The sequence below is a fragment of the Phodopus roborovskii genome, unplaced genomic scaffold, assembly GCF_943737965.1.
Source record: "Phodopus roborovskii unplaced genomic scaffold, PHOROB, whole genome shotgun sequence".
NCBI lineage: Eukaryota > Metazoa > Chordata > Mammalia > Rodentia > Cricetidae > Phodopus > Phodopus roborovskii.
In genome coordinates, this window is record NW_026126540.1 from 907,064 (window position 1) to 925,143 (window position 18,080).

Consider the following 18,080-nt stretch of genomic DNA (forward strand, 5'->3'; position numbering starts at 1 on the left):
CTGTTTGTTCAGGAGCCTATGGTCAATGTCACTGTTCCAACTCTACACAATGCTGGTCCCAGTAACTCCCAAACCAGTACTGCTGTCGTGTTTGTGAAAGATGGCATCCCTAACTTAGGTTTGTTACAAGTCTGCAAATGGTATGCTATACAGGATAAATTGGGGACTACCTTGATGGATCAACTAGGCTCCATCTGAAACAAGGCAGGACCAGACACTTATCTACAACCACAAGCCTGCAGTCAGGAACAATAGTAGGATTCTACTAAGTCTTAAGCCTCATTACAGAGGATCCAGTCAAAATGGCCAAGTTCTGGGTCCAATCTGCAGCCTTTACCTTGCTGAGACCAGTGTAACTATGCTTCTCTGGCCTGTCTGGTGCTGTGGTCCATCCTTGGTCTGATACCACTGCAGCCAGGCATAGGTGATGCTAGCTGGAACACAAATATACCTCATGTGGCATGCTGGCTTCTGCCTGGGTGCTGTTCTTGGGCTCTAGCTGCAGAGAGAGATCTACAGCCCCAGCACCAAGTTTCAAGTCAAAGTTCACTTGTTTCTGCCATAAGTGGCTTGCACATGAAATCTCTGAACTTGTCGCCTGAGGTTTAGGGTGAATACTGGAGGCAACCCTTTGCCTAGCAAGTGTGGTGCTAAATTGTGTCACAACCTGAAGTTACATCCTTTAGAACTGGTATAATTTTGGCCACAGTTAGCAATTGTGGAGGTGGAAACCCAGGTCCATTGCATCAAGATCAGAGATTCTTGCTTAGCTCTGGGGTAGAGCCAATGACCCTGTGAACAGTAGCCTGGGAGCAAGGGCTGTGAGGTCCATTCAGTACAGAGTTTCACCCTAGTGAGATTGGTACCGGGTCCAAGTCCAAGGCATTAACTCTCCCTCCCAAGGGAAGGCATCATGCTCTAGATCAGCATTTCTCAACCTGTGGGTCTTGACCCCCTTGGGGGGATCAAATGACCCTTTCACAGGGGTTGCTTAAGATATCAGAAAACATAAATATTTACATAATGATTCATACCAGTTAGCAAAGTTACAGTTATGAAGCAACAAAAATAATTTCATGGTTGGGGGGCCACCACAACATGAAGAACTGTATTGAAGGGTGGAAGTGTTAGGAAGGTTGAGAACCACTGCTCTAAGTTGTCTGATTGTTGGATTTGTGGATTTCCCTTCAGCTTTCTCAACCATCTCTTTGCATTATTACACTTAAAACCAGATGCTATCATCTCTCATCCGGTTCATTAACTCTTGTGAAGGTTGTTTATCTGTAAATAACTCGGATTGAGTTTCTGTGGGTATTTTTGTAACTAATTCCGTGTTTGTTTTTAAGCAAATTCTTGAAAGAAATCAAACTCAAGCCCTTCCTAACAGTGATCCCATCTGGACTTGTCCTGCCTTTTGCTGTTTCTTACGTTTTTTCTGCTTCTGCTGCTAGGACTCAAAGGCTCCCTCCAGAGGCTGCAACTGGAATATGTGGACGTGGTCTTTGCAAACCGTCCAGACAGCAATACCCCCATGGAAGGTGAGTAAAGACATTCAAAAAGAATGAGAACCTACAGAACTTCTGGTCCTAGCCTGAAGACTGTTTCTACTCATAGTAAGTAATGGTTATTAAGACGATGCGATAGAATAAGAAAGGCCAAAACCTTTCCTATGTCCTTTAGCCTCTGCATTTACCCTGAAAGCCGATAGACTGCTTTTTCTCCTTCTTTTTCTCTTTCTTCTTCTAAAACTTTTATTCTTGGTGGCTTTTCTTGGTTGCAAAATATTCATTTTTTTTCCAGTTTCATTTCACTTTTGTAAGTTCGTCAACTAAAATGATCCCATTAATCAGAGGGGTTTAAAACACAACCTCCGTTTCTGAGGGACTCGTCTGAGGACCTTCGTTTCCTACAATGACACTAAGTCTGATTAGTTTCCTGGGTAATAATTGCTGAGTGGTGCTGAGAGTGGGAATTTAACAGAAAACACTCAAATGCGGCTCTTCTTTGTGGTTTGGATGTTGATCCTCGGCAAGCTGTGCAACTGTCACCTTCTGTCAGAAAACCACAGTTTGTCCCTGGGAAAACTTGCAGAACTTTTCTAAAGCCACATTTTCTTCATTTGTGTTTGTTGCCCAATACTGCTTGGGATGGCTGGAAATAAGATGGTTTTGAACAACAAAATAAAAACGTCTGTTGAGATTAACAAGTAAATGGGTAACAGTAATCTGAGGATAGAGATATTTCAAGATAAACAGGGAATAGTTGGTTGGTTGGTTTGTTTTTTTAATTTTACACTTGGACTATCAACTTATTAACAATCCAAATAATGTAATCCACATAAAATTACACTTAAAGTAATTTTGTCTTTGATAATTCAAAAAGCTGTTCAAATTTTTGTAATAAATTCAGCTCTCTGAAGATTTATCTTTGCTGTTGGGTCATAGAAATTAAAGAAAATATAAATGTTTCAAGTTCAAGGCAATTTTTCTAGGTTGCATTTCTGACCATGAAAAGATGTTAAAGATATTTATCTCTTTTTTTTATCTTTTTTATTGCATTGCCATTTATCTTTCCCAACTATTTTAAGAGCCGTACATGCTTAGCTATATCTATACACATTATTATCTGTGTTTACATATCATACATATGTGTATATATCTGCCAAAACAAGGTTGTTTGATAAAGCAAATTATAAACAGTATTAGAGATATTTATTTCAATGTTACTGTGTTGTCACACAATTCAGAAAGACACATTAAAACAGAGCACTAAAGCCATTTAGTCAGCAAAACTACCAAATAAAACAAAAGGTAGTGGATTCTGAAAGGCTAATTATTTCCCATTTTAAGTACCTGGTGGCTATTCTTCTCTTTAGAATAGTGTCTTGCAATCACATCATGTATATAAACAGAATTGCAGATAGCTGGATTTTTGTTGTTGTCTTGTTTTCACCCTTCCTGCATCCTCCTTTACCTTTAATTTAAAAAAAAAAAATATAGTCTCTCTATCAGGAAATATAAGTTGCATTACATCTATAAAAGGAGAGTTATATTACAAGAGTCTCTAAATGAAGAAACATAGTGGGCAAAGTTTGGTGGGTAAACATCCTCCAGAGACATGATGTGCTTTGGCCAATGATATGCTGAAATTTAGTTAAAAGAAATTTCCAAGTATTTCTTTAAAGAATAGATTGCTGGTAGCTAAGCCTGATAGTGTTTGCAGTGAATGCATTATCTAACCTCTACCAAAATCAGAGAAAATTTCATTATCCCTAAGATATTCACATAAAATTCCACCAAGGGAAGTAGGAAGTTATTTCATAATAAGTCATTGTCCTGAAGAGTATTAAACAATGGGTATCTTCCACTTCTGATTAAGTCACAAAACACAGATTTATGTACCTGGCTTGGCAGCAGTCATCTACCTTGTACTGGGATGTAACCTGCTGTCTCTCCTCACCCCAGCCAGGGACCTACCCCAGCCAGCAGGCCTAAAAACCTCTGAAGTGCTTTCTCCATGAGGGCTGAGTGGAGATGCTCTTCAGACAGTTCTCATGAGGACTTGGCCCAAATTCAGAAAGCTTGCTTTAGCTTTCTGAAAACGTGCATCTGAACCCATTCAATTATTTATAATTTATAATTACTTATTTGTAGGTCAAATAGAAATGCCAGAGTTGAATTGTGTTGGTGTCACAGATTTTACAATTAGTCCTTTCTGCTTTACTCTGACAAAGTTGAGGGCAGCTCTGGGAAATACAGAGAAAAAAGAAGTAGAGAAACAAGGACTGCCAGATGAATTGGAGACATTAGCTCCTCAAATGCAGGCATTGGAGATACACTTGAGTTGCTTCTGGAGATGATGGTAAATACTGTGTATGTGTATAAGTAAAAGTTGTACATACCCAATGAGGTCTCCCTTGGAGGATGACTAGTGTTTCTTAAAACAATGCCTAACTACCATCTGTGACCCTTCAGTGACTGTTAGTGTAACTCTACAGCCTTTATTCAACTCCTCTAGACAAAATGGAAAAAACATCTTTGAATATTCACCTGGCCAATTTCTTTAAATAATAGCCAGAAAAAAATTAATATCATTCACATGATTTTATTGGCTCATTACATCACAACTTAGTTGAACCATTTGTATTTGCCGTAGTTACACAACAGTAATTGCCAAGCACATATTGTTTAACTGCATATGTATGAAAATTACAGGGCCTTGCCATTTGTAGACCAACATTCATTTGACCACTCCTTTCCAAATCTATGCAGTTGGCACATTTCTTTTAAACTGGAGAAGCTGAAGGAGTTCCCTACTGAGGCAGCCCAGCCATGGCACCAGTAGCCCTTTGCCATTGCTGATTACTCAAGGGAGTAGAATAAAACAACCAACATGGAACACTGCCGACCTTCTAGCCAGAAACTATGCAAATGTCAAGATCATGTGTGTGCCTGCTTTGGGTATCTCTAAGTCACATTTTTAAATAACTTCCATTTAAATCTGAAAAATGCCCCATTTATGTGGTCTGTAGCATGAATCAGTGTTAATTGGGGGTGTATCTAAAATAAACCAAGATGAGTTTCGGCCAATTTCTGCATATTAAACTGCAACCAATTGAGCCAGAAAAAGATCGGTCTTTGCACCTTCTTCACCATATATGGACATCGTGCGTCCCATTAGTCATTGCTACCCGTTCCTCCAAAAAAAACCAAAAGACCAAAAGCAAGTTCTGTCAAGAGAGTGGTGGTAAATTCCTAATGTGGAGAAACCCAGAAGGCACTTCTTTTGCCATCTGCCACCTGATGGAACACAATTAGACATTTTGTGGTGATGGGAAGATGTGACAGCAGAGGGGAGCTTGTGTGCTTTTCCTTCCGTCCTTCTTGCTATTTTTTATGGTTCACCTAGTAGTAAGGCATTTTTCTTTCACAGCAGCTGCCATGCCATCTGCCTTTGCTATACTATCTGGCAATGGTGGCATGTTTTCCAATTGAAAAAGAACTCAGCCCCACATCCCATGTCTCCTTTCTTCCCAGGGAGTCACTGAGAGTTCCTTGTCTCTATGAAACTCAAACCAATAATTCTTTCACTTCATAAGTCAGTATGCATTTCAAATTCTTCTCTTGAGCTCACTATAGGAGAAGGTTCAAGGCAACTTAAGTCACGCTGCACATGGATTGACGGAGACACTGTATCCCATAGTGCCCCATGTTAGGAGAGTTTGTTTTTTGGTTTTTGGTTTTTGTTGTTGTTGTTGTTGTTGTTGTTGTTGTTGTTTTCTGCTATTGCCAAGTGCATGATAATTATCCAGGAAGAAAGCCATTGAATACCACTACAGTTGTGAGACATGAAGATAGCTGTGAAGTGTGGGCCACTTGTGAATAATAGCAAAAGAAGAGGCACTTTAATATATAGGCTTTTAAAATTTACTGACAGAATATGATGATTTTTCAAGTTAAATTACATTTTAATAAAAACTTAATTTAAAAACCATGCTTGAAATCAAGTCCTTCCATTTAGAACTCATTGCCAAAACTAATCTCCTAGAATTCCTGCATCATTGAATATTTTGTCTATACTAATTACTATTCACACTGTTCATTTTCTCCTTCTTGCAGGCTAGTATAGGCATAAAGCAACCCAGATGTCTTTATTGCAAATAAGAGAGCTAAGACCAAAGTTAGTCCATTAATTCCCACATATTAATCAAACAGCAAATTCTGTAAATATTTATTTCTTCATATGGCATTTTTTTTACTGTTGCTACATGCAAACAGAAATCTGTGGATATTTGGAAATCTAGGATATTCATAACAACTCAGAAAACAAGAGACCACAGAAAACATTTCAACACCTTAGGTCATCAATATTTTATCAGTTTTAAAATACTGGACCCAGAGATTTTATCTTCCAAAGTAAAGTTTTTAAAACAAAAACTTAATCACCTGAAATTTATATATGTCATTTAGCTACAAATGATCAGTGAATCTGGCTTTATCCTTCATTATCATCACTAATGAGTGCCCCCACCTTGTCCCCAAAATTATAATAATAGCAAGCTATATGACAGTGTTATGCCAGGAAGATATAAAGCAAGACACTTATACAATTTAAATTATTTATTAGCCACATGAAAACAAATTAAAATAAACCAATGGGTTTCATTATATATTATTTTAACTACACACACAAAAATTACTATTTCAATTTGTAATCATGTTTTAAATGTGATAATTTACTCTTTTCTGACTAAGTCTCTGAAACCCACAGCATATAGCGTAATTTGGACCTACACATTGCAAACGCTAAAGAGATACATGTGGGGGAGCACTACCTTGGATGACCACAGAGGTAAAAACTCTTCCCACTCCAACAGAAGCCTGGGCTATCAATCCACTTTGTGTTGCTCTGACTGTGATGCCCAACAGAAACAACCCAAGCTTTTTGGAGAGCTTTCCAAGAGACATTTCAGCCCAGCATCACAAGGAAGGCATTACAGGAAGCATACAGGGGAGGCTCCTCTCACATCAACATCCCAGGAACCAGAGGCAAGCCAGACATGGGAGCCAGGCTGCAAGCTTGTGAGACATGCCCCTAGGGACTTCTGTCAGACAGGCTCGGTTTCCTAAAAGTTCCATAGCCCCTCCAAATATTGCCACTAGTCAGTTCAAATTATAAGCCTGTAGAAAATATTTTAGACTCTGCTCCTGACACCCCATCCCTGAGAAAAGCATTTAGCTCAGCTTCAAGGATCCCCCAATTGTCCCACTTCTGTTTAAAAGTCCAAAATCCCAAGAGTCTACTGATCTTTAAGCCAGTCTCTTATCTGTGAATCCCTGTGAAAATAAGATCAATGACACACTTCCAGTGTGCAATGGCACAGAGTAAATATTCCCCCCATACAAGGTGGGACAGGTAATGTGAGGAAAAAATGGACAAAAGCATGATCAAAACCCAGGAGGGAAACATGAAATCCTATAGCTCCATGTCTAGTACTGGGAGCATATGGCATCATTTGAGCCCCCAGTACACTGGAGCAGCCTGCAACACACATATTCTCCTTCCTGAGCTGCCTCCACTCATCTACTACAGATTTCCTCAGCACACAGCCTACACCTCCTGAGGTCTCTAATTCAACAGTTTCATGCAAAGCCCACACAGGGGCTCTCTACAGAAGTCCAATCACTCCCCCACCACCCAGCCACACACACACACACACACACACACACACACACACACACACACACACGCATTGCCTGGCCTCCCAGAGTTTTCTTTAACTTGCAAGCTTGCAGTTCTTATGTTCTGTGTGCCTGAAAAGTCAGTATCATGTGGATGATGACAAAGCTCTGCTTCAAGTCTGAGAGTGACCAGGCTTCTTTAGACCATGGATGCAGAGGTCTCATGGCACTTAGATAGTAAATGTAGAAAAACACTTCCCTGTTTCCAGCAAGGCACCCTAGCTACTCTCTCTTTTCAAGCATCCTTTCAAAAGAAAGTCTTTCAAATGAGTTTGTGTTTGTGTAACCTGGAGGCTTCAATGGATGAGATCTTGCACACAAGACATCTTTCTATTTCCTCTGTGCAAAATGTTTTGCTTTTGTTGATGGTACTGATTTCTATAACAGTTGTAGCCCCTTTATTTGCAACTTGGACTGCATGCATGTTGAATTTATACATTTTCAGGTCCAGTGAAATGTTTTTTTTACACCATTCCATTCTGCTTTTGTTCCTAACTCTCACCGTAAACCTGGATCAAGGCAGCCGACAGTAGCCATACCACAGCATGAATATTACTCTATCTTGAAATTCCCTCCACAAGATAAATATGCCCATTACTTTTGTAACAGTACTGAAGACAAAAAAGAGAAACAGCAATGGGGAGAGGTGGAGTTCACTCCATGGTCTGTGATGGGCCTCCTCATTGGAGCACTATTTCAGCAAGGAAGACAAGACAGACAAGACAATTGCAAATCCAGCGATCACACTACAAACAAGCAGGCCACTGTCCCCACTCAGGCTCAGTTCCTCACTTCAAAGTAAAAATGCATAAAATGCAAAGAACTTTGGGAATGAGTTAACAGTGTGTGTGTTTACCAACTCACTCGCAACAAGGGCAAAGAAGCTAAGCGTTATTTGTAGAGAACCCCATATAATGCACACACATATAGCTCACCCTTCTGAGCCTGTCTTCCCAGAGGTAAGTATGGAAATGTCCAACGTCTTGATTTATAGCATGATGAAAACCCAGTGAAAGCCAAGCTACTGGACTCAACAGGATCTGTGAGGTTATAAAAGGTGGCAATATAATTGTCTTATAAGCTGTTTGTTTTCTCCTGCATTAACTTAATCATAGATTTTTCAAGACCTCAGTCTAAAAGGTGCCAACAGCTATTTTCAAAGCTATCTACAAAAAAAAAAAATAGAAGATTAACTCATTCTTAGTTGATATTGGCTGAAAATCTACCATGTGCCAGGCCTTTTTCTGAGCACCGAGGTGAACTAGAAGTTAATACATCTGACAAAAAACTGCCCTTAACAAAGTTAAATCCTTGTTGGCAGTGCAGATAGACACTAACTAAGAATGTTACATTAGGGCTGGAGAGATGGTTCCATGGGTTAGATCACTTGCTACACAAACACAAGGACCTGAGTTCAAATCCCCAGCAACCACATAAAAGTCAGCTATGGTTCTGCATGCCTTTAACTCCAGGGTCTTGAGGAGTAGAGATGGTCATATCCCAGGAGTTAGCTACCCTGTTCAAATAGATGAGGTTCACATTCAGAGAGAAGGAACTACATAGGGAGAATAATAGAACAGGGCACCAGATGTTCTCAGGCCTCTACATATAACCTCACGCACATACACATGCCAACTTTCATACATCGCACATATGTGAATAAGTGAAAAGAATGCATGAATCAGATAATTTGTCAAATCAATTAAAATATAGCACAAGAAATGGAGAGCAGATAGGGAGGCTAAAATAATTAGGACTGAAACTTGGAAAGACCCAGCTGTCAAATCTTAGGGTACTCAGAGGTCCTGGGATCTGTTCTCTCTCTGCCTCCTTGGCCTTCTCCAGAGTGTCGTGGTTAAAGGGATCAGATGTGAGATTTGAATAATAACACTCAGCAAAAAGTACCTGGGTCAGCAATATACTTTGGAGACACACAGGGACAAGCCAGCAAGCCATTAGCTACATTCACCCATTCATTGGATATACACCTAAGGACTGTTTGCATGTCTTATGTTCAAGAGTAGAATAGAGACCACTAGTTGGCAGCTAATTGAAGATCTTGTTAAGTCTTCATAAGTTTCATTTATATTCAGATTTCAAAAACACACTCCAGAGAATAGAGAGACAGCTTAGTGGTCACCTGTTGCTCTTGCCAAGGACCCAGGTTTAGTTCCCAGCACTCACATGGTGGCTTACAACCATCAGTCACTCCAGCTCCAGGGGACCTGGTGCACTCCTCTGGTGATTGTGAATACTAGATGCACATACATATACATACATGCAAGCAAAACTCCTATACATAAAAAAAAAATTTAAATTGAAACACATTGAGAGAGATTTGTTATGAGTATCACATATCCCCATTCTTTCCTTTTTAAGTCTGGGCTACTATCACACAATAGTTGCTAATTTTAAGGGGTCTCAGAGTTGGCAGATACCAAATTCTCAGCACAGGTGTAGCATGATCTAGAGACAGATCTTGGGGTTCAAGTTTCAAGCTGAAGATCAGAGAAGCAAAGCAGCCAGCCACTAGTTCTTATCTCTACCTCAGCTCAGACCAATGGGCGATCCTCAGACTGCTTCCAACTTCACTGCTCCTCAGATTCACTCAGACTGCCATGTTCTCCTCTAACTGGCTAGAGACTCATGCTGACTACTGGAGACCCTGCTCCTCTCTTTTATACACCTCTAGTGTTGGAATTAAAGGCCTGTGATTCCAGGTGCTGTGACCATCTTTGTGTGAGCTGTTTCTCTTTAACTGGATCAATTTGATATAATCAGTATGGCCTTGAACTAACAGAGATCTGTGTCTACCTCTTAATCCTGAGTTCTGGGATTAAAGGTATGTATGACCACTGTCTGATCTCCATAGCTTGAGTCTGGCTTTGCTTTCTGAATCCTCAGACAAGCTTTAATAAACCATAAATAATATATCACAAGGAAGATTTATTAACTCTGGGGTGTGGGGGGGGAGGTTGCCTCTGGACCAGGCAAAGACAGCAACTGGTGTCTGCAAGAATGGTTTTGAAAGATACAAATGGGGGAGGCATGCTAGAATGAGTCAGTGAGTTCTTATTGGACATGTTAACCAGTGTAGCCAAACAATGAATTTTGATTGTTGGACCTTGGAGTTTTATTCAGGCATATGAATGTGGCCAAATAAGGGAATGGACCTTGGGAGCTAGCTTTAGGGATGTAGTCTAACAGTTTATCAAGAAGGAAAGGGGAGAAGGGCAATACCTCCTGGTGCCAAGTTTGTAATGTTTCAGCCTGTGAGAGCACCCATCTCTAATCCCGTTTTGTGAATTCTGCCTAAATCTCACAGGCTGCTTACTTTCCACCTCGTATCATTTATTTCCTTGTTTGTTTTTCTTCCTGGAGAGCAGTAAAGCAGCAATGTCACTGCACAGAGTTCACACTCTAATAGGTGGCATGCTGCTTCATAGAGTCTGGTGAAATGTGACGGAGAGTTAAGAGAGGCCCAAAGAGTTCTGTACATGGATCACAAGGTCGTAAGTTTTAGAAACAGAGCTCTAGTCAACATTGTTTTTCCACATCTGTGGACTGAGAAAGGACCTTCAAAGGAATTACAAGGTGCTGAAAAGTTAAGGTTGCCAAAGCTGAAGGATACATGTGAGGAGCTAATTGCAAAGAAAACCATTCCATAAATTCCAGTTCTAAGTCATACAGTGCTGTGGTTAGAAATTAGATTCTTAATGTCATTCTATAAAATCTTGGTGGGAATGGATGATCTTGGGAAAGGGCATGAATATAGTCTATGCAACTTAGCAACACCCTATGTTTTCTCTCCCATTTCTACCTCCTTCTTCTCTCCATCTTCATTTGGTTGTAAAAATAGAGTGATTCAGCCTCTACTAGTACATTCAGAAAAAGAAACAAGATGGGCCACATGCCTTCTCTAGTCTGTGGACACCACCAGGTTTAAATGTTGGTTTGTTTTGGTTTTTCCTACTCTTTTCTCAATGGAGAGAGAAGGAGGGTGGAGAGGAGATTCTCTGAGAGAATGCTCCTGCTCACCCCAGCTGTCAGATGAAGACAGAGCTGCTTGGCATTCTGTCGGTGACTCATGTGCACATCTTTCTGGTAGATGTCAGCTCCCTGAGAGACATCTAGCCATGTGACAGGATTTAACTCAATATTCTGAGGACATGTTGACTCACTCACAGAAGTATGTGTTTCTATAGGCTCATCGTTGCACCCCTGCAGATCTGCAGTGGCACTCTAGCCTGCATTGGTGAAGCTGCAAAACTTAGCAGCTCATTACTTAATGCCATTGCCTCTATGGGCTCCACAGCATGCATGTTTAATGGGGTGAGCACAGCCACCTGCACAGTCCCTAATCCATAATTCTCAGTGGCAATGGGATTAGCAAATACCTCACAGTCCCCTTCTTATTTTTTGTACAAAAATGAGTAAGGGAGTGGGTTGTTCTGTCAAAGTTCTGGGTGTTTATGGGTGTCCTGAGAAGACACAATGAGAGGACCTAGATGCTCTATGTGGATTTGGATCGGCTGCTTAGACAACTCTTCTGACTCTAGTTTATAAATAGAAAAATTGCATTCTTCTAAACATCATTGTGAAGAATTGTGCTCTTTAGATGGAAATGTCCTATAAACTGTAATATGCAGCACAAATATTTCATGGTGCTTACTGTTGTTACATGTACTTGTGCTTTTAAGATTTTATATGCATAAGATGAAGTCAGGAGTTTCAGCTAGGTCCAAAGACATAATCAAAATATCAGAATGAGGTAACAAATCACTTCTACAAATCACTCCTACATTTTTATAGGAAAAGGTTGAGAGCTGGTTCCATTATATTTTCTTCCTACAACTTTTTGAGAAAATTAAAAATTATAAAAAAAAGTGGGAAGAATTTATACTTGATATGCTTCTCCTATATATATCAAATTGCTATGGGTTTTGCCTGCTCTTGCTCACTGTGAACGTTTTACCCATGAATACTTTCTCAGGTATCTCTTCATTACAAACCAGTTCTTCTATGACAGTGACACAAGCATCATGTGTAAGGAAGTATATTTTAATATGCTCACATAATCTAACACTTGAGGCATGTTCCTATTTCCCTCAGTTTCCTTTATGGATTTGTTTGTATGAGTTTTTGTTTGTATTGTTTTGTTTTTTCTTGAGAAGAAAGTAGAACCACAATTTGACTCATGATCCCATGGTGAGTGAGATGGAGGAATACAGTTGAGTGTAGAGTGCATGGCAGCATGCATGAGACCCTGGTTTCAATCCCAGCCTTAACAAGGAGAGGAAGAAAATAAATATTCCTACAGTGTTGTGTAGGATGTCTTGTTAGAACTATTTAACCTCTTCATCTAAAATGATGTCTGTACCCCATTTTGTCTTTAGTGACTTGAACCAAACAAAACACCCTGGAAGTTGCTTTGGAGAATGTCTCCCAATCTCAGGCTACCTAATGGTTCTCATGATTAGATTAAGCATTTTGGTACTTCACAGGTATTCCTCAGTGCCTCTTTTCATGGGTCAAGAACAGTTACTGTACCCCGCTACCATTAGTTAGTGACCCTGGCAGGGTGGAGCCTGATAGGCATTCTCCACTGTGGCTCCATTTCTCTGACTTTTAGTAAGTAGCCTCAGCCTCAGTGTGACTCTGAAATCACATGACAAGCTGACACCCCACAGCCTTACTGCCTGCACCAGTTGTTGTAGTGGAGCTGAGTGAGGGTGATATCCTGATTCCATTTCTGACTGAAATGCTTTCCCTATACCCCCATCCACTCAGTTCCATGAATCTGGAGATCACTCTAAGGATAAAAAGCTTGAGAGAGCAGGGAAGAGAAGACATCCAGTTGAGAAGGGTAAATCTGAAGAAACCTATGCTGTGAGCTCCAATCACCCCAGCAGAGAGGAGGGAGGGCTGCCTTTCACCACAACTCTGGTTGAGGTGGGAAGTTTCAGGGCCTTTGGATTTTCAATACAACTTTTATGGCTGAGGAGCATAGTGACCAGGGACCTAACTTTTGCCTGGAAAATCTAGAAGTGGAGTGTTGGGCTGACCATCTGCCTTCATGACACAGCTGGCACAAGTGCTCAGGTGAAAGGTGCTCCTCTGAGATTATCTAGGCTGATTAGAGGGTGTCTAGAATTGGGGCCATGACGGTGAGGGGTATAGAGAGTAGAGAAACAGAGAAGAAACCCACCATACCCCAAGCTACTCTTGCCTTCTTCTAGACTATACAGGCTCCAAGTGGGGAGAAGGAGGAGAATTCTAACTTTAAGTGTTAATTAAACTTACAAGGGATATGTTTAGTGCTTTAAATTATCTTCAAAATGCCCAAGGATGGGCAGAAAGCAATGGTAAAAGTGGGATTTCATTGAAGCCAAGGAAATAAAGGACCAAAAGGCAATGCAAAAATTAGACAAAATGATTACAGTACCAGTCATGTTTACTCCACTTTATTTTGTATGTATTAATAGCTAATTTTAAAACTATGTGATTTAAATTCCACATGCAAAAAAATGACCTCCCATTACTTCTAGAAGAAATGATTACTTCATTTAAAAAAAATACTATTATATCCCATAAAGTATAGAAACGTGCATTGTATCTTAAGATTCAAACCTCTACAAATTACAGAGCTGGGTATTTTGCCTCCTTTGCAGTGTTTATACTTTACAGGTGGACATTCCCACAAACTCTCCCTAGAAATCTTAAGATAGCTAACCTTGTCACTTCTGCTTTAGTAAGTAACTGTCACTGTCCAAGGCCTGGAAAACATATGCCACAGAACCTCAAGCTCTACAATCTGCAGCACACCCATCCTGACTAGTGTATCTCCATTCTAAGTTTTAATTTCAGGAAGGAAATCTGTAAGGCTAACTGGCTTCAAGTGACCCAATCATACAAAAATAATGAAAACTAAACAAAATTACTTTTGAACTTAACTTTTAATCCAACTATATGTCATACATTACACAAGAAAACCAGGTTTGTGAGTTTTAAGGGCCAGCAGATGGGAGGATTTGTGCAGAGAAGTAGGAAAGGAAAGAAAGTGTCACCAACATCATCATTTATTGGGAAAAATGGAACATATTACATACATCCTTGGCTTTGAAACTGAAAACATTGTCAGAACAAACGCAATTGCCAACTAGAAATGAGTGTTTTTATAGAAGGAGACAAAGAAAACACCATATGACAAGAATTCATATAGAACAAAACAGAAGGGAAATTGGAAATATTAAAACCAAAAAAAGTGTTAAGAAAAAAAAAAGTATGCTATTCTGCTTCTCCCTCCCATTTCCTTCCTTCCTTCCTGAGAAAGATCAAACTGTCAAGGTCTTTACTCAAAACACCAACAGGACACATATTAAATGTCATCATATGAAAATCAGGGTAGCCCAAATAAGAACATGGGAGAATACAGCACCCATGTCCAAAGCTGGTTCTCTCACTTATTCATACTCAACTACTATTTATTGCATGTCAGTTACATACCACAGCATGCATAGGCTATTCTACAAAGAAGAGAGCCACACCTCTGTGGTATGAATTTAATCTAGGAGAAGAGGAAAGAAAGGAACAGTGTGACAGTAAATAAGTTTAATAAGTAGACAATTAGAAGATGAAAAATGCTAGGGAAGAGAGAAAGCAAGCAGATCATGAGGACAGAAATGCTCATAAAGCTGCCATTGACTATGGGGAGACTTGAAGGGGTCATATGACTGACTAGGACAGGGATAAAAAGATTGTTTCTTCCTGAGGAACAATGCAAAGGCCCTGAGATGAGAGCTGTTGTGTTTGAGGACACCAGTGAGGCTGTGGCAGAATAAGGATGAATGTGCAGAAGATGAGAAAGATGATGGAACAGGTACCTTGGGCCATCTGAATTTTCAATCAAGAAGTGGTATGTGTTGGGTTGTATTTCAAAAGGATCCCTCAGCCTGAATGTGAATAGACTGTTGGTGCAAATGTACCAGCAGGGAATAATCTTAGGAAACTGCCACCACAATCTAGGTGAGATGACAATGAGCAGATGAGGGCATGGTCCAGTGAAGTGCAAAGGTGGTTTGACCTTGGACCATATTGAAGTAAGGTGGGTTATTTATAGATATGACAGGAAGAGTAAAACAATGGATGACCCCAAGTTTTAGGCTTGAATCACTGGAAAAATAGAGGGGTTCTAATGTTTAAATGTAAACTTAAGGAAGTTCTCAACCTTCCTAATGCTGAGACCCTGTAATACAATCATGCTGTGGTGACCCCAAAAAAAAAATAAAATTACTTTCATTGCTATTCATACTGCAATTTAGCGATGGTTATGGATTATAATGTAAATATTTTTAGAGATAGAGGTTTACCAAAAAGGTCCCGACCCACAGGTTGAGAACCACTGCTCCAAACAGGTATGGAGATTGAGATGAGTTTGAGATGTCCATTACATAGCTAAATAGAGATTATAAAGAAAGAGTTGGACACTGAATCTGAAACTCAGGAGCTAGGACTGACATGGAAAGATGTAGATTTGGGGATTATTTGTATATGAGTGGTATTTAAAAATCGTAAGAATTAATAAAATCATATACAGAGTAAAATAAATAGAAAAGGATTATAGAGAGAAAGAACTAAGACTAATCTCTAAAGATCCCCAACATTCTTTAGTTTGGAGGAAGATGAGAAGAATGTGGTAACCTAAGGAGGAGGTAAAGAAACCTGCTCAAGAAATAGAGATCAGTGCATCAAAGACTACTTAAAGGTCAGGTGAAACGAACATAGAGTTGGCCACCAAAATTAGCAGTATGGAGATCATTAACTCATAAGGCAAGTAAAAGTGGGAGATTAAATAAGAGCCAACTTATCTTTACTTATGGTTTTCTTATTTGTAAAAGGAGTGAGAAAACTTCTGGACTTACAATACTAAAATGAATGTCTACTCATCATCCTAAAAATTAAAGATCTTCCAGTAAACAGAAGACAATGAGCAGAAATAGAAGGTTTATTTGAAAATAACAGACATCTGAAAACCTGGAGCAATATATATTAAAGTAGAAAAGGAATGAGTTCAGTTGGTTGGTTGATTAGTTGGTTTTTGGTTGGCTGGTTGGTTTGTTGATTGGTTGGTTGACTAATTTTGGGTTGGCTGGTTGGTTGTCTGCTTGGTTACCTGCTTTGATTGCTTGTTGGTTGATTGATTGTTGGTTTGCTGGTTGGTTGGTAGGTTGATTAGCTAGTTGGCTGTCTGGATGGCAGGTTGGTTGGATAGTTGGGTGGTAGTTGGAGCGCCTACAAAAGAGAACCTAGATGACATGCATGATATAATGCTTGAGGTACTAAGGGCACCAAATTCTTCAGAAGATGTCACAGAGTAGAGAAGTGAAAGATTAAAAGGATACAGACCTATTAAAATTTCTTGACACCGAGTTTACTGTCAAGGCCCTGCATTTCCTCTCCGATGAATGAAGTAGCAGGTCCTCTAACTGGAAATTTACTTATTACTCCTATCACTTACATCCAAATCAGAAACAGTCAAATCATACATACTATCCTCATGTAAAAACTAGAATTTTTCTTGGGAGAAAAGTAATTATCCAAGGGAAAATTCTAACAGATATAAACATTATTATAAAAAAATATTCTAACAAAATAAATTGGAAGCCCCTAAAGTATTGGCACAGTGAATTATACCAGTTGAAAAGCACTGTTTGAGCATAATTTCAAACCTTTTATTCTTAAATAATAATGAAAACCTAGGCTTACTTGGCACTCAGGACAGTCTACACCTGGAGCTAGAGAGATGGTTCAGCAACTAAGAATATTGTTGCACTTACCCACGACCAGAGTTCAGACACAGCACCCACATGGTACATCCAGCACCCCTTTCTGGCCTGCATGGACACCTTCACATACACATCTACACACACACACACACACACACACACACACACACACACACATCTTTTTTTTTAAAGAAATCACATTTTTTTAAAAAAGAGTGCAAAGAAAACAGAAGGAAAAAACAGTAATGTGGAGATAGAAATTTTCAGAAAAATAATAATTAATGTACCTAGTGAAATTTGAAAAATATTTTAACAGTGGAACATAAAAAAGATAAAAGAATGACAGGAATACCAAAGATTTAGAAAAAGTTAAAAAAATATAATAGCTACTTTTTTGTCAATAAAGACATTAGATATTTAAGTTGAAATGTTCCAGAAAATGCAGGGGCAGGGGGAAGCATACAAAAGAAAAGCAAAAACATAAGATTATTAACACCCTGTCTAAGAGATCCAGTATCTTTTGAAATCAAGGGTATCTAGATGGGAAAAAATACAATTCTGAATTTGTCACAAACATTTCTGGATCTGAGTATCGAGACTCTCAGCTTGAAGACCCAGTACAATGCAGAACCACACGAAGAACATTACTGAAAAATGTCTGGAAAATATCAAGAAAAGCAACCTAAAACCCTCGAGGTTTACTGTGCATGACTGGATGACCAAGGGGACTGCCTAGGCAATCCTCCACAGCAACACTGCTGGTCAGATCACTCAAACTCTGCACACTAGGACCTGACTATCAACTTGCCCTCCACCAGTGGGGAAATAAAGCCAGGGTGACTTTCTGTCTCTCAAACACAGTTTCTCAAAAACCACCAGAAAATATGCTCATGAAAATGAGCCCATGGGCTGTGGGAAACATTTCATATTCAAACCGCAACATTCCACGCTGCCTCCGAATGGCTAACAGCCATCTCATAATGTAGTCTGTTTCTCTCATCTTCAGAGTCTTAGATTAACAATGTTCAACATTCTGAGTTAGTCTTCACTGAGA

General features: G+C 39.5%; 1 protein-coding gene across 3 annotated transcripts in view; it reads left to right on the forward strand.

Moving 5' to 3' along the window:
* Kcnab1 (potassium voltage-gated channel subfamily A regulatory beta subunit 1) overlaps positions 1-18,080 on the forward strand; it is a 387,027-nt gene that overhangs the window by 338,935 nt on the left and 30,012 nt on the right. For all 3 annotated transcript variants that reach the window (XM_051198954.1, XM_051198956.1, XM_051198957.1), the window contains exon 8: positions 1,452-1,538. In XM_051198954.1, the coding sequence (XP_051054911.1) occupies positions 1,452-1,538 (87 nt within the window). The remainder of the gene's footprint in view (positions 1-1,451; positions 1,539-18,080) is intronic.